Source organism: Oncorhynchus masou, chromosome 8 (genome assembly GCF_036934945.1).
Source record: "Oncorhynchus masou masou isolate Uvic2021 chromosome 8, UVic_Omas_1.1, whole genome shotgun sequence".
Classification (NCBI taxonomy): domain Eukaryota; kingdom Metazoa; phylum Chordata; class Actinopteri; order Salmoniformes; family Salmonidae; genus Oncorhynchus; species Oncorhynchus masou.
In genome coordinates this window covers 1,373,482-1,398,760 of record NC_088219.1, presented here as the reverse complement: position 1 = coordinate 1,398,760, position 25,279 = coordinate 1,373,482, and the positions used below count along the sequence as shown (strand labels likewise).

At 47.0% G+C, this 25,279-nt stretch overlaps 1 protein-coding gene across 1 annotated transcript in view; it reads right to left on the bottom strand.

Moving 5' to 3' along the window:
• Positions 1 to 3,821: 3,821 nt before the first annotated feature.
• The window catches only part of grm5a (glutamate receptor, metabotropic 5a), a 101,116-nt gene continuing 79,658 nt past the window's right edge, over positions 3,822 to 25,279 (bottom strand). Inside the window, 7 exon segments of the mRNA XM_064971066.1 lie at positions 3,822 to 4,543; positions 4,575 to 5,056; positions 7,335 to 7,498; positions 13,083 to 13,265; positions 13,777 to 13,902; positions 15,261 to 15,419; positions 18,147 to 18,333. Of these exon segments, the coding sequence (XP_064827138.1) occupies positions 3,822 to 4,543; positions 4,575 to 5,056; positions 7,335 to 7,498; positions 13,083 to 13,265; positions 13,777 to 13,902; positions 15,261 to 15,419; positions 18,147 to 18,333 (2,023 nt within the window).

The following is a 25,279-nucleotide window of genomic DNA, read 5'->3' as shown; positions in this document are numbered from 1 at the left end:
GGCTTATTCAGGTTAACCAGGCTGGGGGAGGAGTCCTAGAAGAGTTAACCAGGCTGGGGGAGGAGACAGAAGAGTTGCTCAGGCTGGGGAGGAGTCCTAGAAGAGTTAACCAGGCTGGGGAGGAGTCCTAGAAGAGTTATTCAGGCCGGGGAGGAGTCCCAGAAGACTTATTCAGGCTGGGGGAGGAGTCCTAGAAGAGTTATTCAGGCTGGGGGAGGAGTCCTAGAAGACTTAACCAGGCTGGGGGAGGAGACAGAAGAGTTATTCAGGCTGGGGGAGGAGTCCTAGAAGAGTTAACCAGGCGGGGGAGGAGTCCTAGAAGAGTTATCCAGGTTGGGAGGAGTCCCAGAAGACTTATCCAGGGGTTTTGCTGGGAAGGATTTCCACTGAAAGAAGTGTCACTGTTTTGGGCAGGGACTAAAAGGCTGGGGGAGGAAGAAGAGTTATCCAGGCTGGGGGAGGAGTCATGGAAGAGTTATTCAGGCTGGAGGAGGAGTCCTAGAAGAGTTATTCAGGCTGGGGGAGAGTCCTAGAAGAGTTATTCAGGTGGGGGAGGAGTCCTGAAGAGTTATTCTCCTGGGACTGTCCTAGAAGAGTTATTCAGGCCGGGGAGGAGTCCAGAAGATGTTATTCAGGCTGGGGGAGGAGTCCTAGAAGAGTTATTCACTGGGACAGTCCTAGAAGAGTTATTCAGGTCCATCTGTCTCTCAGAAAGTTATTCAGGCTGGGGGAGGAGTCCTAGAAGAGTTTTCAGGCCGGGGGAGGAGTCCTAGAAGTCAGTTATCAGGCGGGGGCAGTGGTCAGCCCTGCTCTGGTATTCCTCCCACATTGTCACGTTGTTGTGTTACTGCCAGGAATTGATCTGTTTAATGTGGGTTTTGTCTGGGAAGTGATTTCCACTGAAAGAAGTGTCACTGTTTTGGGCAGGGACTAAAATGTGGCTGAACAGGAATAGGTCCAGTCATTGCCTATCGGGAGGCAGTGAGTCTGGTGAAGTGACCTCTGATTGGACGAGGTTGTAATGTAGGTGCCACTGGCATAGTGGGTCCTGACTGGCCAGCTGTAATGTGGACACATGCCTTAACCTGGGGACCTGAGCCTGAACTGTTACAATCCACATGTTGTGTCTGTCCATCTGTGGTCTCAGAAACTTTGTTGATTTGTCAGGTGTTCTGGGGTCAGCCAGCCAGCCAGTCAGTTTCAGTCAGGCAGTCAGCCTGGGGTCAGTCAGCCAGTCAGTCTTTAATGTGGCTGTACTGGGGTCCTGAGGCCCTTTAATGTGGCTGTACTGGGGTCCTGAGGCCCTTTAATGTGGCTGTCCTGGGGTCCTGAGGCCCCTTCAGTCTCTAATGTGGCTGTACTGGGGTCCTGAGGCCCCTTCAGTCTTAATGTGGCTGTACTGGGGTCCTGAGGCCCCTTCAGTCTCTAATGTGGCTGTACTGGGGTCCTGAGGCCCCTTCAGTCTCTAATGTGGCTGTACTGGGGTCCTGAGGCCCCTTCTGGGGTCCTGAGGTCCTTTAATGTGGCTGTACTGGGGTCCTGAGGCCCCTTCAGTCTCTAATGTGGCTGTACTGGGGTCCTGAGACCCTTTAATGTGGCTGTACTGGGGTCCTGAGGCCCCTTAATGTGGCTGTCCTGGGGTCCTGAGGCCCCTTCAGTCTCTAATGTGGCTGTACTGGGGTCCTGAGGCCCTTTAATGTGGCTGTCCTGGGGTCCTGAGGCCCTTTAATGTGGCTGTACTGGGGTCCTGAGGCCCCTTCAGTCTCTAATGTGGCTGTACTGGGGTCCTGAGGCCCTTTAATGTGGCTGTACTGGGGTCCTGAGGCCCCTTCAGTCTCTAATGTGGCTGTACTGGGGTCCTGAGGCCCTTTAATGTGGCTGTACTGGGGTCCTGAGGCCCCTTCAGTCTCTAATGTGGCTGTACTGGGGTCCGGAGGCCCCTTCAGTCTCTAATGTGGCTGTACTGGGGTCCTGAGGCCCCTTCAGTCTCTAATGTGGCTGTACTGGGGTCCTGAGGCCCCTTCAGTCTCTAATGTGGCTGTACTGGGGTCCTGAGGCCCCTTCAGTCTCTAATGTGGCTGTACTGGGGTCCTGAGGCCCCTTCAGTCTCTAATGTGGCTGTACTGGGGTCCTGAGGCCCCTTCAGTCTCTAATGTGGCTGTACTGGGGTCCTGAGGCCCCTTCAGTCTCTAATGTGGCTGTACTGGGGTCCTGAGGCCCCTTCAGTCTCTAATGTGGCTGTACTGGGGTCCTGAGGCCCCTTCAGTCTTAATGTGGCTGTACTGGGGTCCTGAGGCCCCTTCAGTCTCTAATGTGGCTGTACTGGGGTCCTGAGGCCCCTTCAGTCTCTAATGTGGCTGTACTGGGGTCCTGAGGCCCTTTAATGTGGCTGTCCTGGGGTCCTGAGGCCCTTTAATGTGGCTGTACTGGGGTCCTGAGGCCCCTTCAGTCTCTAATGTGGCTGTACTGGGGTCCTGAGGCCCTTTAATGTGGCTGTACTGGGGTCCTGAGGCCCTTTAATGTGGCTGTACTGGGGTCCTGAGGCCCCTTCAGTCTCTAATGTGGCTGTACTGGGGTCCTGAGGCCCTTTAATGTGGCTGTCCTGGGGTCCTGAGGCCCCTTCAGTCTCTAATGTGGCTGTCCTGGGGTCCTGAGGCCCCTTCAGTCTCTAATGTGGCTGTACTGGGGTCCGGAGGCCCCTTCAGTCTCTAATGTGGCAGTACTGGGGTCCTGAGGCCCTTTAATGTGGCTGTACTGGGGTCCGGAGGCCCTTTAATGTGGCTGTACTGGGGTCCGGAGGCCCTTTAATGTGGCTGTACTGGGGTCCTGAGGCCCCTTCAGTCTCTAATGTGGCTGTACTGGGGTCCTGAGGCCCTTTAATGTGGCTGTACTGGGGTCCTGAGGCCCTTTAATGTGGCTGTACTGGGGTCCTGAGGCCCCTTCAGTCTCTAATGTGGCTGTACTGGGGTCCTGAGGCCCTTTAATGTGGCTGTACTGGGGTCCTGAGGCCCTTTAATGTGGCTGTACTGGGGTCCTGAGGCCCCTTCAGTCTCTAATGTGGCTGTACTGGGGTCCTGAGGCCCTTTAATGTGGCTGTCCTGGGGTCCTGAGGCCCCTTCAGTCTCTAATGTGGCTGTACTGGGGTCCTGAGGCCCCTTCAGTCTCTAATGTGGCTGTCCTGGGGTCCTGAGGCCCCTTCAGTCTCTAATGTGGCTGTACTGGGGTCCTGAGGCCCCTTCAGTCTCTAATGTGGCTGTACTGGGGTCCTGAGGCCCTCCCCCTGTCTCTCCTCCTGGCGTCCCCCAACACTCTCAGGGGGGAGAAACTATGGCTCTTATCCAAGGAAAGGAAATAAAGTTGAGTAAATATTGTGTAGCTCATCCAGCACTGTTGTACAGCTCTCCTCTCATTTCCTGTTTCTCCAACTGTGCACAACTAAATCTCCAAATGCAAAACTTCATATTCTGACCTCTTATTCCACAGAACACATCTCTAGTAGAGGAGGGGGGAGTTTACAGGGAAGGGGAGGGGGGGGAGTTTACAGGGAAGGGGAGGAAGAGGAGGAGGAGTTTACAGGGAAGAGGAGGAGGAGTTTAGAGGGAAGAGGAAGAAGTGGAGGAGGAGTTTAGAGGGAAGAGGAGAAGTGGAGGAGGAGTTTACAGGGAAGAGGAGGAGGAGTTTACAGGGAAGAGGAAGAAGTGGAGGAGGAGTTTACAGGGAAGAGGAGGAGGAGTTTAGAGGGAAGAGGAAGAAGTGGAGGAGGAGTTTACAGGGAAGAGGAGGAGGAGTTTAGAGGGAAGAGGAAGAAGTGGAGGAGGAGTTTACAGGGAGGAGGAGCTCTGGCTGTAGTGCCGTAGCATCAGTCTGTCATATTTCCCCGGGGGACAGGGCTCACCCAGGGCATACTCCGAGGTCAGGGAGGGGGGCGTGGCGCTAGGAGACTCCAGGGAGGAGTCTCTAAATGGGGAAGGAGGGGCCAGAGCAACAAGCTCCTCCAGCAGCTCTGTGGTTCTCACCGCTGCAGTACCACACACACCGCCCCCAGGACCATAGACCACACCGACCGACCCGCCCACCCGGGGGTTGCCATGGTTAGAGGCGGCGATGGCTGCTACTTCAGCGTAGGTGGTGACTGTGGTATTTGGCTGTCGGGTGCGGGGTAGGATGTAGGGAGGAGGGCATGGGGCGGGGGTAAGGCCTGGACCCGGAGGAGGGGGGTCAGCTCCCTCCGGTGGCGACCCAGGGAGCATCATGTTGTTGAGCTGGCTGATATTGGCGGTGAAACGGTTCACCACACAGCTAATCTGATCCATGATGTTGGAGCCCTGGGGCTGACTGCCCACCGTGCCCACACCAATACCCCTGTCACCTATACCACCAACACCTTTACCCATGTCTAAATCACCCACACCAACCCCACCACCAATATCACCAATGCCCCCCATACCTACACCCCTACCAATATCACCAATGCCCCCCATACCTACACCCTTACCACCATCACCCCTACCACCACCACCAATATCACCTATGCCCCCCATACCTACACCCCTTCCACCACCCCCCCATCTTGCCCACCCCACCATACACCCTTGTCTGAGGCCTCTCTGTCATGTAGGATGGCAGAGCCCTGATCTCCCCTCCGTCCTGGGACCCCTGAGCCCCCCGGAGGGGACATGGGTGGTAGGTTCCAGCGTGAGGCGAGGAAGGGCAGGGGTGGAAGCCTCCCACCCTTTGGCTGACGGTGGGCAGGGCTAGTGGGGAGGGTGAGGAGGGACAACGGCGGTATGCTCCAACATGAGGCGAGGGAGGACAAGGGTAGGTTCCAGTGGGGTAATGCTGTGCCCCCTGAGGTTCATCATAGACCCCCCTGTCCCCAAGTTGGGGCGTGGCGGGGGCGAGGTCGGGGGTGCCCGCCCCCTTAGAGAAGGGCTTAATGATGGCTGTCTGGTTGACCTCCTCCTTCTTCTTGATGTGGATAGAGATCCTCTTCCACAGGGTGGGTCTGTAGCCGCTGCGCTCATTCTGAGACCACGACACCGACTTACCGTTGGAGCTGGGAGGGGATGACATAATACAACAGGGTTTAATACCTAACTGACCTCTAACCTCTAACCCCTAACCTTACTGACTTACCGTTGGAGCTGGGAGGGGATGACATAATACAACAGGGTTTAATACCTAACTGACCTCTAACCTCTAACCTTACTGACTTACCGTTGGAGCTGGGAGGGGATGACATAATACAACAGGGTTTAATACCTAACTGACCTCTAACCTCTAACCTTACTGACTTACCGTTGGAGCTGGGAGGGGATGACATAATACAACAGGGTTTAATACCTAACTGACCTCTAACCTCTAACCCCTAACCTTACTGACTTACCGTTGGAGCTGGGAGGGGATGACATAATACAACAGGGTTTAATACCTAACTGACGTTGGAGCTGGGAGGGGATGACATAAACCAGGGTTTAATACCTAACTGACCTCTAACCTCTAACCTTACCGACTTACCGTTGGAGCTGGGAGGGGATGACATAATACAACAGGGTTTAATACCTAACTGACCTCTAACCTCTAACCCCTAACCTTACTGACTTACCGTTGGAGCTGGGAGGGGATGACATAATACAACAGGGTTTAATACCTAACTGACCTCTAACCTCTAACCCCTAACCTTACTGACCTCTAACCTCTAACCCCTAACCTTACTTACCGTTGGAGCTGGGAGGGGGATGACATAATACAACAGGGTTTAATACCTAACTGACCTCTAACCTCTAACCCCTAACCTTACTGACTTACCGTTGGAGCTGGGAGGGGGATGACATAATACAACAGGGTTTAATACCTAACTGACCTCTAACCTCTAACCCCTAACCTTACTGACTTACCGTTGGAGCTGGGAGGGGATGACATAATACAACAGGGTTTAATACCTAACTGACCTCTAACCTCTAACCCCTAACCTTACTGACTTACCGTTGGAGCTGGGAGGGGGATGACATAATACAACAGGGTTTAATACCTAACTGACCTCTAACCTCTAACCCCTAACCTTACTGACTTACTGTTGGAGCTGGGAGGGGATGACATAATACAACAGGGTTTAATACCTAACTGACCTCTAACCTCTAACCCCTAACCTTACTGACTTACCGTTGGAGCTGGGAGGGGATGACATAATACAACAGGGTTTAATACCTAACTGACCTCTAACCTCTAACCCTGACTTAACTGGGAGGGGATGACTTACTGACTTACCGTTGGAGCTGGGAGGGGATGACATAATACAACAGGGTTTAATACCTAACTGACCTCTAACCTCTAACCCCTAACCTTACTGACTTGCCGTTGGAGCTGGGAGGGGATGACATAATACAACAGGGTTTAATACCTAACTGACCTCTAACCTCTAACCCCTAACCTTACTGACTTGCCGTTGGAGCTGGGAGGGGGATGACATAATACAACAGGGTTTAATACCTAACTGACCTCTAACCCCTAACCTTACTGACTTACCGTTGGAGCTGGGAGGGGGATGACAAAATACAACAGGGTTAAATATTTGACTGCTAACCCCTGACCTCTAACCCCTGACCTCTTTGCCTGACTTCTTGTTGGAGCTGCAGGGAGAACTAGAGGGTGAACTGAGATGGTAGTGTCTGTATGCATCTTGAAAGGTAATTTTTGGGGAAATGTTTTACTCTGACCTTTAACCCCCTAAATCCTAACTGGCCCCAGTATCTGAAATACTCTGACCTCTAACCCCTAAATCCTAACTGACTCCAGTACCTGATATACTCTGACCTTTGACCCCCTAAATCCTAAATGACTCCAGTACCTGATATACTCTGACCTTTAACCCCTTAAATCCTAACTGACTCCAGTACCTGATATACTCTGACCTTTAACCCCTAAATCCTAACTGACTCCAGTACCTGATATACTCTGACCATTAACCCCCTAAATCCTAACTGACTCCAGTACCTGATATACTCTGACCTTTAACCCCTTAAATCCTAACTGACTCCAGTACCTGATATACTCTGACCTTTAACCCCCTAAATCCTAACTGACTCCAGTACCTGATATACTCTGACCATTAACCCCCTAAATCCTAACTGACTCCAGTACCTGATATACTCTGACCTTTAACCCCCTAAATCCTAACTGACTCCAGTACCTGATATACTCTGACCTTTAACCCCCTAAATCCTAACTGACTTCAGTACCTGACACAGTCCCACCCAGATCCAGATGTCATCTGAACAGGCCCGCCATGCTCTTTGACTCGGCTCCTAACCTCTAACCCCTGACCCTTACGGTACCTGAGGTTGTCTTCAGACCCCTTCCTTCTGAAGAGTCCAGCCATGGTCTTGGGTTTGGCAGCGTTAGCGGCTGTCTTGGCATCCCCTACATGCATACGGACCTGGGTAGAGGTGGTGAAGGCACTCCGTACGTTCTTCTCCGGTTTTGCCAGCATGATGTATACCTGGGGAAGACACACACACAGAGAGAGAGAGAAGAGATAAAAAGTAATCACATCATTCATTAGCAGTAATACTTCTGTGTATGTTTTTTAACGTGTAAATGCTGTCTTAGTGTGTGTAAATGCTGTCTTAGTGTGTGTAAATGCTGTCTAAGTTGTGTAAATGCTGTCTTAGTGTGTGTAAATGCTGTCTAAGTTGTGTAAATGCTGTCTAAGTTGTGTAAATGCTGTCTAAGTTGTGTAAATGCTGTATCAGTATGTGTACATGCTGTTTAAATCTGTGTCCGAATACCCATACCAACATACTGTATACTACATACTTAATGAGTACCCATACCAACATACTGTATACTACATACTTAATGAGTACCTATACTAACATACTGTATACTACATACTTAATGAGTACCCATACCAACATACTGTATACTACATAATGAGTACCCATACCAACATACTGTATACTACATACTTAATGAGTACCCATACCAACATACTGTATACTACATACTTAATGAGTACCCATACCAACATACTGTATACTACATAATGAGTACCCATACCAACATACTGTATACTACATACTTAATGAGTACCCATACCAACATACTGTATACTACATACTTAATGAGTGCCCATACCAACATACTGTATACTACATACGTAATGAGTACCTATACTAACATATACTGTATACTATATACTTAATGAGTACCCATACCAACATACTGTATACTACATACTTAATGAGTACCCATACCAACATACTGTATACTACATACTTAATGAGTACCTATACTAACATACTGTATACTACATACTTAATGAGTACCCATACCAACATACTGTATACTACATAATGAGTACCCATACCAACATACTGTATACTACATACTTAATGAGTACCCATACCAACATACTGTATACTACATACTTAATGAGTACCCATACCAACATACTGTATACTACATACTTAATGAGTACCCATACCAACATACTGTATACTACATAATGAGTACCCATACCAACATACTGTATACTACATACTTAATGAGTACCCATACCAACATACTGTATACTACATACTTAATGAGTGCCCATACCAACATACTGTATACTACATACTTAATGAGTACCTATACTAACATATACTGTATACTACATACTTAATGAGTACCTATACTAACATACTGTATACTACATACTTAATGAGTACCCATACTAACATACTGTATACTACATACTTAATGAGTACTTATACTAACACACTGTATACTACATACTTAATGAGTACCCATACTAACATAGTTTATACAACATATTATATACTATTAATTCATTTTAGTATACTGTATCTGAACGGTATCCTTTCAGTTGAGCGTACCAGCGCTTCGCCTGTCTACCAGAAGTTGATGTTGTTGCTATGCAACCTCTTGCTAGCTTGTTAGCATAACAAAAGACTAGCTAGACATTTTCCGATTGTGGGTGTGTTCGTAAATTCAATCTGGAGTGGCAGAGTGGTAAATCCAGATGTTGTCAGATTGTTGGTTTGTAAATTCAGAGCGTTTCACTCTCGGAGCGCATCAATATTATTACGCTTTTTTTTGCCAACTTTTACTGAGCGTTTGCAAATTCATCAGTTATTCTGTCACACTCAGACGTGTCGGCTCTGAAATCAGAGTAGATAGCCAGAATTATCGACGTCCATTGGGAACGCACAACGAGTATACCACTGAGGTAAGAATGAGGTGAATAACCAAGTCAATAAACGTTGGGTAGTTAGTTAGATAGCATATAGTTAATATACTGGCAAGTTCAATGTATTAGTAGCCAACTGAAGTTAGGTAGCTAGCTAACATACCAGTACAGCTGTAATGAGATGCTCTGCGGTTTGTAAGGATAGTTTACATTAAGGATATGACATGCGTAATTTATTTGAAAATAACTAACTAATTGTCAGCCAATTTATTTGAAAATGCATTACTTTATTACATTTCTCAACATTTAATTTATTTGAAAATGCATTACTTTATTACATTTCTCAACATTTAATTTATTTGAAAATGCATTACTTTATTACATTTCTCAACATTTAATTTATTTGAAAATGCATTACTTTATTACATTTCTCAACATTTTCTTAACATTTGTGTGCCGGTCGTCCGAAGAAGTGGACCAAAGCGCATCGTGGTCGACATTAATTTATTTATATAAATGTCTCCAACAAAACGAGAACCAAAGAAACGACCGTGACGCTTACGAGGGCTGTAGTGCCCCTAACAAAGACAACTTCCCACAATAACAAAAGCCTGCCTAAGTATGGTTCCCAATCAGAGACAACGATAGACAGCTGTCCCTGATTGAGAACCACACCCAGCCAAAACATAGAAACACAAAACATAGAAATCAGAACATAGAATGCCCACCCAAATCACACCCTGACCAAACCAAATAGAGACATGAAAAGGCTCTCTAAGATCAGGACTCTTTGCCATAATTAGTTAAAGCAATTAATTAGTATCCGCTCCACGTCGGACATCGGCTGCATATTGTCCTCCATTTTCTTTAAATCTGAAAACCTTGTAAAGCCACGGCCATTTTCTGAAGAATTGCATTATGGGCCCTAAAAGCACGGAAATAGTGTTCTCTCGTATACTTCGTATTGTTGGCTAATTAAGTACAACATTCGGGAACTTTGACATACTACAGATTTTTTACAATTTTTTACTTTGGCACTAATTTCAGTACCTTGATGTCATTTTTCAAAACTCGAGACACAAAACTCACAACCAATGACGAAAATGCAAATTTTTTCAAAACTCTTAACACTTTTTCCAATTGCTTGGATACAGTACACATAAAGCTAAGATAATTTATTTATTGATCTAAAATCACCTGTTCAAAATGGCACAACTTAATATCAAAGATTTACCATTTCAAAATGCAGTTCATACATTACATCTCAGTTGACTGTCTATTCTTTTCATTACAATGTTCTAACTATCAATTGATACAACTGCTCAAAATGATAAGTGACTGTTGCGTTACTCTTAATAATGTATAGTTTTATGGAAACTGACGAACAATATTCCATGTTTAGATCATGAAGGTTTCAGGATAACGAGATCCGTTGACACCAATTACCGTGGAACATGAACCAATCGGACGACATTATCTATGGATGTAATATTTAATCATCATTCTTTATCAGACACTGTTTCTAGGGTCCCATGTACCACTTTTCCAGACCATGTTTTCAGACTTGACTGAACACTTTATTAGGTACACCTATCTGGTACTGGGTAGGACCCCATTTTGCCTCCACAGCAGCCTGAATTATTCACGGTGTTGTACGTTAAGAGATGCCCCTCTGCACACCACTGTTTTAAACAGCTGTTATTTGAGCGTTTGTGGCCTTTCTGTTAGTTTGAATGAGTCTGGACATTGTCCTCTGATCTCTCTCATTAACAAGGTGTTTTGTCCACAGAACTGCCGCTCACTGAATGTGTTTTGTTTATCGTTTATTCTCTGTAAACTCTGGAGACTGAAGTGCATAAACATCCCAGGAGGGAAGCTGTCTCTGACATGATGGAATCACCATGTGTGGCATCAACAATCAGGTCAATTTCTTGTTAACAATCTATAGTTTTGGCAAGTCGCCTGGGACATCTACTTTGTCCATGACACAAGTCATTTCTCCAGTAGTTGCTTACAGACAGATTATTTAACTTATAATTCACTGCATCACAATTCCAGTGGGTCAGAAGTTTACATACACTAAGTTGACTGTGCCTTTAAACAGCTTGGAAAATTCCAGAAAATGATGTCATGGCTTTAGAAGCTTCTGATAGGCTAATTGACGTAATTTGAGTCAATTGGAGGATGTATGTCACGACTTCCGCCGAGGTTGGCTCTCCTGCCCGTTCTGGCGGTGCTCGGCGGTCGTCGTCACCGTCCTACTAGCTACCACCGATCCCTTTTTCGTTTGTCTGTTGGTTTTGTCTGATTGGTTTCACCTGTGTGTATTTTAGTTAATTAGCATCCTTATATGTCGTAGGTTGTCCCGCCCTTGTTTTGTGCGGGATTGTTTTTGTCTTCATGTCATTTGGTGGAGTCCTTGTGTTTCATTCTCCGGTCTATTATTCACCCTGTGTGTTGGGTTGACCGTCGTCTTTTGTGCATCGGAGAATAAACTGTCACTGAAACCTGCTCTCTGCACCTGATTCCACCCACCTTGGTACATCGTGATAATGTATTTCAAGGCCGACCTTCTAACTCAGTGCCTCATTGCTTGACATCATGGGAAAATCAAAAAGAAATCAGCCAAGACCTCAGAAAAAAATTATAGACCTCCACAAGTCTGATTCATCCTTGGGAGCAATTTCCAAATGCCTGAAGGTACCACGTTCACCTGTACAAACAATAGTACGCAAGTATAAACACCATGGGACCACGCAGCCGTCATACCGCTCAGGAAGGAGACGCGTTCTGTCTCCTAGAGATGAACGTACTTTGGTGTGAAAAGTGCAAATCAATCCCAGAACAACAGCAAAGGACCTTGTGAAGATGCTGGAGGAAACAGGCACAAAAGTATCTATAATCACAGTAAAATGAGTCCTATATCAACATAACCTGAAAGGCCGCTCAGCAAGGAAGAAGCCACTGCTCCAAAACTGCCATAAAAAAGCCAGACTACGGTTTGCAACTGCACATGGGGACAAAAATTGTACTTTTTGGAGAAATGTCCTCTGGTCTGATGAAACAAAAATAGAACTGTTTGGCCATAATGACCATCGTTGTGTTTGGAGGAAAAAGGGGGAGGCTTGCAAGTCGAAGAACACCATCCCAACCGTGAAGCACGGGGGGGACAGCATCATGTTGTTGGGGTGCTTTGCTGCAGGAGGGATTGGTGCACTTCACAAAATAGATGGCATCATGAGGAAGGAAAATTAGGTGGATATATTGAAGCAACATCTCAAGACATCAGTTAGGAAGTTAAAGCTTGGTCGCAAATGGGTCTTCCAAATGGACAATGACCCCAAGCATACTTCCAAAGTTGTGGCAAAATGGCTTAAGGACAACAAAGTCAAGGTATTGGAGTGGCCATCACAAAGCCCTGACCTTAATCCTATAGAAATAGTTGTGGACAGAACTGAAAAAGCGTTTGCGTACAAGGAGGCCTACAAACCTGACTCAGTTCCACCAGCTCTTTCAGGAGGAATGGGCCAAAATTCACCCAACTTATTGTGGGAAGCTTGTGGAAGGCTACCCAAAACGTTTGACCCAAGTTAAACAACTTAAAGGCAATACTACCAACTACTAATTGAGTTTATTACAACTTCTGACCCACTGGGAATGTGATGAAAGAAATAAAAGCTGAAATAAATCACTCTATTATTCTGACATTTCACATTCTTAAAATAAAAGTGGTGATTCTAACTGACCTAAGACGGGACATTTTTATTTGGAATAAATGTCAGGAATTGTGAAAAACTGAGATGAAATGTGTTTGGCTAAGGTGTATGTAAACTTCCGACTTCAACTGTATCTAAGTGTGTGTGTGTGTGTGTGTGTGTGTGTCTCCTACCTTGGGGGCGAACATGCAGCAGAGAGCCACAGTAGCAGAGAGACTAACACTGAAACACATGGTGATGATCTTGTAGTTGGAGCCGAAGTAGATGGGGACGAAGGCCAGCCAGATGATACAGGTGGTGTACATGGTGAAGGCGATGTACTTGGCCTCGTTGAAGTTAGCAGGAACGTTACGGGTCTGAGGGACACAGAGGAACTAATCACCATGGAGAAGAGGTCTGTCTGTCTGTCTGTCTGTCTGTCTGTCTGTCTGTCTGTCTGTCTGTCTGTCTGCCTGCCTGTCTGTCTGTCTGTCTGTCTGTGTGTGTGTCTGTGTGTGTGTCTCTGTGTCTCTGTCTGTCTGTCTGTCTGTCTGTCTGTCTGTCTGTCTGTCTGTCTGTCTGTGTCTCTGTGTGTGTGTCTCTGTGTGTGTGTCTCTGTGTCTCTGTGTCTCTGTCTGTCTGTCTGTCTGTCTGTCTGTCTGTCTGTCTGTCTGTCTGTGTCTCTGTGTGTGTGTCTCTGTGTGTGTGTCTCTGGGTCTCTGTCTGTCTCTGTCTGTCTGTCTGTCTGTCTGTCTGTCTGTCTGTCTGTCTGTCTGTCTGTCTGTCTGTCTGTCTGTCTGTCTGTCTGTCTGTCTGTCTGCCTATCTGCCTATCTGCCTGTATGTCTGTATGTCTGTCTGCCTGTCTGTTTGTCTGTGTGTGAGTCACCTTAAAGGCGTAGAAGGTACAGCTGAGGATGAGCAGTCCGTTATAACCCAGAGGAGTTACTACTCCGAGTGTCGTCAGGTTGCAGATCAGATGGACCTCGCTGATACTGGGGTAGTCATAGATCACCTGGTGGAGAATCAATCTGTGTGTGTCTGTCATTGTCATTTTGCTTTCTGTTAACTGTAAATCTCTGTGAAATGTGTGTGTGTCTGTCTGTCCCTCCATCCCTCCCTCCGCTCCCTGTTCCTCCGTCCCTCCTCCCTCCCACTCTCCTCTGTCCCCCTCCTCCCTGCCTCTCCCGTACCTCCCTCCATCCCTCACTCCCTCCCTCCAGCCCACCTGCTCCCCTTCCTCTCCGGCCGATGATGTGGACGCCGACTAAGGCCTCTGATTCAGAGGGGTACAGTTGAATGCATTCAGTTGTACAACTGACTAGGTATCCCCCGATCCCTTCCTCCCTCCCTCTGCTCACTCTGTGTCTCTCCCTCCCTGTCTCCGTCCCTGTCTGTCTCCCTCCCTCCCTCCCTCTGTCCCTGTCCTGTCTGTCTGTCTGTCTGTCTCCCCCTATCCCCTATCTGCCTCCCTATGTCTGTCCCTCTGCTCCCCCTCCTCTGTTTGTCTGTGTCTCCGTCCCTTACCCTCTCCCTACCCTCCCTGAGGATGAGCAGTCCGTTATCCCCCTCCTTCCCTCCCTCCGAGTCCCCCTCCTCTGCAGATCCGATCCCCCTCGCTGATCCCTCCCTCTGATCACCTGGTGGAGAATCCCTCCCTCCGCTCCCCATTGTCTTTTCTTTCTGCTAACTCCAAATCTCCCTCCCTCTGAAATGTCCCCACTCCATTCCCTCCCTCCATCCCTCCCTCCCTGCTCCCTCCGTTCCCCCGTCCCTCCTCCCTCCCACTCTCCTCTCCCCCCCCCCTCTCCCTCCCTCCCTCCCTCCCTCCCTCCCTCCGCTCCCCCTCCTCTCCCTCCCTCGCCCCCCTGCTCCCCTTCCTCTCCTGCCGATGATGTGGACTCCCTAAGGCCTCTGATTCCCCCTCAGTTGAATGCATTCAGTTGTACAACTGACTAGGTATCCCTCCCTCCCTCCCCCTCCTCTCCCTCCCTCTGCTCCCCCACCCTCTCCCTCCCTCCCTCCCTCCGCTCCCCCCTCCCTCCCTCCCTCCGCTCCCCCTCCCTCCCTCCCTCCGCTCCCCCTCCTCTCCCTCCCTCCGCTCCCCCTCCTCTCCCTCCCTCCGCTCCCCCTCCCTCCCTCCCTCTGCTCCCCCTTCCTCTCCCTCCCTCCGCTCCCCCTCCTCTCCCTCCCTCTGCTCCCCCCACCCTCTCCCTCCCTCCCTCCCTCCCTCCCCCTCCCTCCCTCCCTCCGCTCCCCCTCCCTCCCTCCCTCCCTCCGCTCCCCCTCTGCTCCCCCCTCTGCTCCCCCTCCTCTCCCTCCCTCTGCTGCCCCCACCCTCCCCCTCCTTCCCTACCTCCTCTCCATTCATACCTGTGGTGGTTGCATAATGAACAGAGCTACTATGATTCCTAGTTGTAGCAGGATGAGTAGGGAGGCGATGACCAGCTGAGCGCAGGCTGACATGAACCTGGGCTTCTTGGTACAGATCTTCTTCTTACTGCCAGCCAGGATTCGGGCTATACGGTTAGTCTGGAACAACAACAACACAGTCATGATACCAGCTATACGGTTAGTCTGGGACAACAACAACAACAACAACAACAACAACAACAACAGTCAGGACACCAGCTATATGGTTAGTCTGGAACAACAACAACACAGTCAGGATACCAGCTATACGGTTAGTCTGGAACAACAACAACACAGTCATGATACCAGCTATACGGTTAGTCTGGAACAACAACAACACAGTCAGGATACCAGCTATATGGTTAGTCTGGAACAACAACAACACAGTCAGGATACCAGCTATACGGTTAGTCTGGGACAACAACAACAACAACAACAACAACAACAACAACAGTCAGGACACGAGCTATACAGTTAGTCTGGAACAACAACAACAACAACAACAACAACAACAACAGTCAGGACACGAGCTATACAGTTACTCTGGAACAACAACAACAACAACAACAACAACAACAACAGTCAGGACACCAGCTATATGGTTAGTCTGGAACAACAACAACACAGTCAGGATACCAGCTATACAGTTAGTCTGGAACAACAACAACACAGTCAGGATACCAGCTATACAGTTAGTCTGGGACAACAACAACAACAACAACAACAACAACAGTCAGGACACGAGCTATACAGTTACTCTGGAACAACAACAACAACAACAACAACAACAACAACAGTCAGGACACCAGCTATATGGTTAGTCTGGAACAACAACAACACAGTCAGGATACCAGCTATACAGTTAGTCTGGAACAACAACAACACAGTCAGGATACCAGCTAAATGGTTAGTCTGGAACAACAACAACAACAACAACAGTCAGGACACCAGCTATATGGTTAGTCTGGAACAACAACAACAACAACAACAGTCAGGATACCAGCTAAATGGTTAAGCTGGAACAACAACAACAACAGTCAGGACACGAGCTATACAGTTACTCTGGAACAACAACAACAACAACAACAGTCAGGATACCAGCTAAATGGTTAGTCTGGAACAACAACAACAACAACAACAGTCAGGACACCAGCTATATGGTTAGTCTGGAACAACAACAACAACAACAACAGTCAGGATACCAGCTATATGGTTAGTCTGGAACAACAACAACAACAACAACAGTCAGGACACCAGCTATACAGTTAGTCTGGAACAACAACAACAACAAGAACACAGTCATGATACCATCTATACAGTTAGTCTGGAACAACAACAACAACAACAACACAGTCACGATACCAGCTATACAGTTAGTCTGGAACAACAACAACAACAACAACAACAACAACAGTCAGGACACCAGCTATACAGTTAGTCTGGAACAACAACAACAACAACACAGTCACTATACAAGCTATACAGCTAGTCTGGAACAACAACAACAACAACAACAACACAGTCACGATACCAGCTATACAGTTAGTCTGGAACAACAACAACAACAACAGTCAGGATACCAGCTATATGGTTAGTCTGGAACAACAACAACAACAACAACACAGTCAGGATACCAGCTATATGGTTAGTCTGGAACAACAATAACACAGTCCGGATACCAGCTATATGGTTAGTCTGGAACAACAATAACACAGTCCGGATACCAGCTATATGGTTAGTCTGGAACAACAATAACACAGTCAGGATACCAGCTATACAGTTAGTCTGGGACAACAACAACAACAACAACAACAACAACAACAACACAGTCAGGATACCAGCTATACGGTTAGTCTGGAACAACAACAACACAGTCAGGATACCAGCTATAGGGTTAGTCTGGGACAACAACAACACAGTCAGGATACCAGCTATATGGTTAGTCTGGGACAACAACAACAACAACAACAACAACAACACAGTCAGGATACCAGCTATATGGTTAGTCTGGGACAACAACAACACAGTCAGGATACCAGCTATATGGTTAGTCTGGGACAACAACAACAACAACAACAACAACAACACAACACAGTCAGGATACCAGCTATATGGTTAGTCTGGGACAACAACAACAACAACAACAACACAGTCAGGATACCAGCTATCTGGTTAGTCTGGGACAACAACAACAACAACAACAACAACAACACAGTCAGGATACCAGCTATATGGTTAGTCTGGGACAACAACAACAACAACAACAACAACAACACAGTCAGGATACCAGCTATATGGTTAGTCTGGGACAACAACAACAACAACAACACAGTCAGGATACCAGCTATATGGTTAGTCTGGAACAACAACAACAACAACAACAACAACAACACAGTCAGGATACCAGCTATATGGTTAGTCTGGGACAACAACAACAACAACAACAACAACAACACAGTCAGGATACCAGCTATATGGTTAGTCTGGGACAACAACAACAACAACAACACAGTCAGGATACCAGCTATATGGTTAGTCTGGAACAACAACAACACAGTCATGATACCAGCTATACGGTTAGTCTGGGACAACAACAACAACAACAACAACAACACAGTCAGGATACCAGCTATATGGTTAGTCTGGAACAACAACAACACAGTCAGGATACCAGCTATATGGTTAGTCTGGAACAACAACAACAACTGTAATACAGTCATTGACATTGTAGCTGTGTGTGTGTGTGTGTGTGTGTGTGTGTGTGTGTGTGTGTGTGTGTGTGTGTGTGTGTGTGTGTGTGTGTGTGTGTGTGTGTGTGTGTGTGTGTGTGTGTGTGTGTGTGTGTACCTTAGTGACCAGGGCAGAGTAGCTCATGGCAGGGGACAGTCCTATCCCCAGTCTCTGTAGGTAACAGTGTGCAGCGTGGGGCTTGGCGATGAGGCTGAAGGTACAGAGATAGCCCAGACAGATCCCAGCCAGGATGATGTAACACAGCTCTCTACTGCTCGACTTCACTACCGGGGTGTCATAGAACCTACACGCGCACACACGCGCACACACACGCACAGACACGCACAGACACGCACAGACACGCACAGACACGCACAGACACGCACAGACACGCACAGACACACACAGACACAGACACAGACACACAGACACAGACACGCACACACACACACACACACACAAACAGACACAGACACAGACACAGACACAGACACAGACACAGACACACAGACACACACACACACACACACACACACACAGACACAGACACAGACACAGACACAGACACAGACACAGACACAGACACAGACACAGACACAGACACAGACACAGACACAGACACGCACACACACGGACACGCACACACACACACACACACACACACACACACACACACACACACACACACACACACACACACACACACACACACACACACACACACACACACACACACACACACGATCAAATTGACATTCATATCAATGTTTACAGCATGCTAGACTATGCCAGCCCTCTCTGATCAAACATAGTTCCCTATATGGGCAGTAGGGTGCCAGTCCTCTCTGATCAAACATAGTTCCCTATATGGGCAGCAGAAGTGGTCAACAGAAGGGGTCAAAAGAAGTGGTCAACAGAAAGGGTCAACAGAAGGGGTCAACAGAAGTGATCAACAGAAGTGGTCAACAGAAGTGGTCAACAGAAGGGGTCAAAAGAAGTGGTCAACAGAAGGGGTCAAAAGAAGGGGTCAACAGAAGTGGTCAACAGAAGGGATCAAAAGAAGGGGTCAACAGAAGTGGTCAACAGAAGGGGTCAAAAGAAGTGGTCAACAGAAGGGGTCAAAAGAAGTGGTCAAAAGAAGTGGTCAACAGAAGGGGTCAACAGAAGTGGTCAAAAGAAGTGGTCAAAAGAAGGGGTCAACAGAAGTGGTCAACAGAAGGGGTCAAAAGAAGTGGTCAACAGAAGGGGTCAACAGAAGTGGTCAAAAGAAGGGGTCAAAAGAAGGGGTCAACAGAAGTGGTCAACAGAAGGGGTCAAAAGAAGTGGTCAACAGAAGTGGTCAACAGAAGGGGTCAAAAGAAGTGGTCAACAGAAGGGGTCAAAAGAAGTGGTCAAAAGAAGTGGTCAACAGAAGGGGTCAACAGAAGTGGTCAACAGAAGGGGTCAACAGAAGGGGTCAAAATAAGTGGTCAAAAGAAGTGGTCAACAGAAGGGGTCAACAGAAGTGCCAGATATGGTAGCATGGTAGCAGTCAAATGTTTTAGAACACCTACTCATTCAAGGGTTTTTCTTTATTTTTATTATTTTCTACATTGTAGAATAATAGTGAAGACATCAAAACTATGAAATAACACATATGGAATCAGGTAGTAACCAAAAAAAGTGTTCAACTAATCAAAATATATTTTATATTTGAGATTCTTTAAAGGAGCCACCCTTTGACTTGATGACAGCTTTGCACATTCTCTCAACCAGCTTCATGAGGTAGTCACCATGAATGCATTTCCTATTAACTTGTTATGGCTGCAATCCCCCTATCGGGATAAGTGTCATCAACAACCACTGAATAGCGCTTCATTCAATCAATATTACTACAAATATCTATATTCATGAATTCACAAGTGCAATATAGGAAAACACGCCTGTTGTGTCAGATTTTGAAATTATGCTTTACAGCGAAAGCAATCCAAGCGTTTGTGTACGTTTATCGATCGCATGAGAAAACATTAAGTACACTTAGCATCAGGTCACAAAAATCAGAAAAGCAATCAAATGATTTGTTTACCTTTGATGATCTTTGGATGTTTTCACTCACGAGACTCCCAGTTACACAATAAATGTTCCTTTTGTTCCATAAAGATGATTTTATATCCAAAATACCTTGGTTTGTTTGGACCGTTATGTTCAGAAATCCACATGAAAGAGCGGTCACGACAACGCAGACGAAAATAGTTTCCAAATAGTTTCCATAACGTCCACAGAAACATGTCAAACGTTTTTTATAATCAATCCTCAGGTTGTTTTTAAAATGTATAATCGATAATATATCAACCGCAAATGTCTTTCACAGGAGGAGAGGGAAAAGCAATACCTATCCAAACTCTGTTGCGCGAGCAAAACTCATGTGACCACTTGACGCGATGTTATCGTTCTGGCTCATTTTTCAAAATAAAAGCCTGAAACTATGTCTGAAGACTGTTGACACCTTGTGGAAGCGATAGGAAAAGGAATCTGGTTAATATCCTTTTAAATCCAGCAAAGGGAGGGAGTTTTCAAAATAGAAGCCACTTCCTGTTTTGATTTTCGTCAGGGTTTCGCCTGCAATATCAGTTCTGTTATTCTCACAGACAATATTTTGACAGTTTTGGAAACTTTAGAGTGTTCTCTATCCAATACTAATAATAATATGCATATATTAGCAACTGAGACTGAGGAGCTGGCCGTTTACAATGGGCACCTTTTCATCCAAGCTACTCAATACTGCCTCTGCAGCCATAAAAAGTTAACAGGTGTGCCTGGTTAAAAGTTAATTTGTGGAATTTCTTTCCTTCTTAATGGGTTTGAGCCAATCAGTTGTGTTGTGACAAGGTAGGGGTGGTATACAGAAGATAGACCTATTTGGTAAAAGACCAAGTCCATATTATGGCAAGAACAGCTGAAATAAGCAAAGAGAAATGACAGTCCATCATGACTTTAAGACATTAAGGTCAGTCAATCCGTACAATTTCAAGAACTTTGAAAGTTTCTTCAAGTGCAGTCCCAAAAACCTTCAAGCGCTATGATGAAACTGTCTCTCATGAGGCCCGCCACAGGAAAGGAAGACCCAGAGTTACCTCTGCTGCAGAGTATAAGTTCATTAGAGTTACCAGACTCAGAAATTGCAGCCCAAATAAATGCTTCACAGAGTTCAAGTAAAACACATCTCAACATCAACTGTTCAGAGGAGACTGCTTGAATCATGATTTCATGGTCAAATTGCTGCAAAGAAACCACTACTAAAGGACACCAGTAAGAAGAAGAGACTTGCTTGGGTCAAGAAACACAAGCAATGGACAATAGACCGGTGGAATCTGTCTTTTGGTCTGATGAGTCCAAATTTGAGATTTTTGGTTCCAACCACTGTGTCTTTGTGAGACGCAGACTAGGTGAACGGATGATCTCTGCATGTGTGGTTCCCACCGTGAAGCATGGAGGAGGTGTGATGGTGTGGAGGTGCTTTGCCAGTGACACTGTCTATGATTTATTTAGAATTCAAGGCACACTTAACCAGCATGGCATTCTGCAGCGATACGATACAGGACAATGACGCACCATATCTCCAGGTAGGTTGGACACATGACATTTTTAACAACGCTTTTTTCTGATTAAAACTTGTTCATCGCATCCGTCATGGAGCCAAGTTTCATAATATGACCATATGTCCCAGCTGTTTGCCATAGCTTTGAAGTAATCACTAAAAAGCAGGCCTTATTTTAGTGCAATTTTCACCCTGCCAGCTCCTATTAGTTCTATTGAGAACAGTGGCACCAACTTGCCTTCCGAACGTTCTATTCCCAGCCCATTGTTCTATGTCACAATGCCTGCTTCACAATTGTTGCCCATGAGACCTGCTCAAGTTGTTTAATAGTTCAAATGTAAACAACAAAATAATGACTCATGGAACTCTGAGGTCGTCCCATTGTTTCGTATAGGGGAAATGTAGGCATGTCTGTATATTTTGCCAAATATCTCGCAATGTGTATATTTCGATTTTTTTCAAGTCAGACCCCATTTTAATCATAAGAATCTCCTCTTTCTAATTACGTAAGTCTGGGCAGTGAGCCTGGTTGTCATCAAATGCTAGCCCCAAAATATTGTTTTGCCCTTAGAACGCTGAGCTCCCCACATTGTTTTCCTATAGAGTGGCATGCCGGTCTTTTTCGACAAATATCTCACAATGTGTACAAATAGATTTTCTTCAAGTTGAGCACCATTTTAAATCAGGAGAGTCTCCTCTTTGTAATTATGTAAGTCTGGGCAGCGAGCTCATTTGTCATCGATCACTAGACCAGAAATAGTCAGAAGTTCTCATTTTTTTCGATACTTTCTCACTACGCAGACATAAACACCATCAAGGTGCGGATGTTAACTTTCTACACAAGTATTTTTTTTTCAGTTTCGAAGACTGGACGTGTAAAATAAAAGAAAAATATGGTATATATATAATGGTAAAATAAAAAGGATACATATGGAATTCTGTCACGCTGGTCGGGAGACAGGCGTAGGAATGCGTAATAGTTTTTATTTATTTATTTATTTTTTGATTTACCCAAATTACAGCGTGCCATGCAAAGGCACTGGGGACGAAGACCAAACAAACATGTATACAAAACACTGGGTAGAACCCCCCCCCCCAAAAAGAGCGAGGAGTACCTCGAATAAATAACACAAGCGCAGAATGATTATCACACGGGACGAGACCTGTAATCATCTGCACAATCCACAATTTGGTACGAAAGCCAAAACACACAGCACAACGGTACTCACGCAACCAACGTACATTGGAATAATGATCGACAGGACAATGGTGAACAAAGAGCCCACTTGTACTTTTACTAACCACTGGGAATAGGGACCAGGTGTGGAGTGACAGCATCACTCCAATCGAAACAAGTTCTGAGATTCCATTCAGTTGCTTCATGTTTCAGCCAACGTTCTTTTGCTGTTTTTTCAGCCTTGGGTGAATTCTGACTCGTTCTATTGTCCAGCTACTCCAGGCTGTGTAAGGGCTATTTGACCAAGAAGGAGAGTGACGGAGTGCTGCATCAGATGACCTGGGTTCCACAATCACCTGGCCTTAACCCAATTGAGATGGTTTGTCTAGTTTGGTTTGTGTTATGTACTTGAGTGAAGACCCAAAAGCGGTTTTAACAGAAAACAGAGTTCTTTAATGAAAAACAGGAATGGCATAAATCCTCTTCCAACGTTGACAATGGAACAAAAAGAACGTAGTATAGTGCAGGATGCACCTGCCAGGCAGACTCCGACAGGATAGGACAAGGTGGAAGCAAACGAGACGACAGCTTGCTTCTGGCATCAAAAACACAAACAAGAATCAGACACTGAAAGTAGCAGGAACAGAGAGAGAAATAGAGACCTAATCAGAGGGGGAAGAGAGAACAGGTGAGAAAGAGTGAATGAGCTAGTTAGGGGAGATGTAGAACAGCTGAAGAATGAGAGACAGAGAAGGTAACCTAAAAAGACCAGCAGAGAGAGACAGAGTGAAGAGAAAGGACAGGAACAGACATAACAAGACATGACAGTACCCCCCCCACTCACCGAGCGCCTCCTGGCGCACTCGAGGAGGAAACCTGGCGGCAACGGAGGAAATCATCGATCAGCGAACGGTCCAGCACGTCCCGAGAGGGAACCCAACTCCTCTCCTCAGGACCGTACCCCTCCCAATCCACTAGGTACTGATGACCACGGCCCCGAGGGCGCATGTCCAAAATCTTACGAACCCTGTAGATGGGTGCGCCCTCGACAAGGATGGGGGGGGGGGGAGGGACGAGCGGGGGCGCGAAGAACGGGCTTAACACAGGAGACATGGAAGACCGGGTGAACGCGACGAAGATAGCGCGGGAGAAGAAGTCGCACTGCGACAGGATTAATGACCTGGGAAATACGGAACGGACCAATGAACCGCGGGGCCAACTTGCGAGAAGCTGTCTTAAGGGGAAGGTTCTGAGTGGAGAGCCATACTCTCTGACCGCAACAATATCTAGGACTCTTGGTCCTACGCTTATTAGCGGCCCTCACAGTCTGCGCCCTATTACGGCAAAGTGCCGACCTGACCCCCTTCCAGGTGCGCTCGCAACGCTGGACAAAAGCCTGAGCGGAGGGGACGCAGGACTCGGCGAGCTGAGATGAGAACAGCGGAGGCTGGTACCCGAGGCTACTCTGAAAAGGAGATAGACCGGTAGCAGACGAGGGAAGCGAGTTGTGGGCGTACTCTGCCCAGGGGAGCTGTTCTGACCAAGACGCAGGGTTACGAAAAGAAAGACTGCGTAAATGCGACCAACAGTCTGATTGGCCCGTTCGGCTTGACCGTTAGACTGGGGATGAAAGCCGGACGAGAGACTGACGGAAGCCCCAATCAAACGGCAAAACTCCCTCCAAAATTGAGACGTGAACTGCGGGCCTCTGTCGGAAACGACGTCAGACGGAAGGCCATGAATTCGGAAAACATTCTCGATAATGATCTGAGCCGTCTCCTTAGCAGAAGGGAGCTTAGCGAGAGGAATGAAATGAGCCGCCTTAGAGAATCTATCGACAACCGTAAGAATAACTGTCTTCCCCGCTGATGAAGGCAGTCCGGTGATGAAATCTAAAGCGATGTGAGACCACGGTCGAGAGGGAATGGGAAGCGGTCTGAGACGGCCGGCAGGAGGAGAGTTCCCAGATTTAGTCTGCGCGCAGACCGAACAAGCGGCGACAAATCGACGCGCGTCACGTTCCCGAGTGGGCCACCAGAAACGCTGGCGAATGGAAGCGAGCGTACCCCGAACGCCGGGGTGGCCGGCTAACTTGGCAGAGTGGGCCCACTGAAGAACGGCCGGACGAGTAGGAACGGGAACGAACAGAAGGTTCCTAGGACAAGCTCGCGGCGACGGAGTGTGAGCGAGTGCTTGCTTTACCTGCCTCTCAATTCCCCAGACAGTCAACCCGACAACACGCCCTTCAGGGAGAATCCCCTCGGGGTCGGTGGAGACCTCAGAAGAACTGAAGAGACGAGATAAAGCATCAGGCTTGGTGTTTTTTGAGCCCGGACGATAAGAAATAACAAACTCGAAACGAGCGAAAAACAGAGCCCAACGAGCCTGACGCGCATTAAGTCATTTGGCTGAACGGATGTACTCAAGGTTCCTATGGTCAGTCCAAACGACAAAAGGAACGGTCGCCCCCTCCAACCACTGTCGCCATTCGCCTAG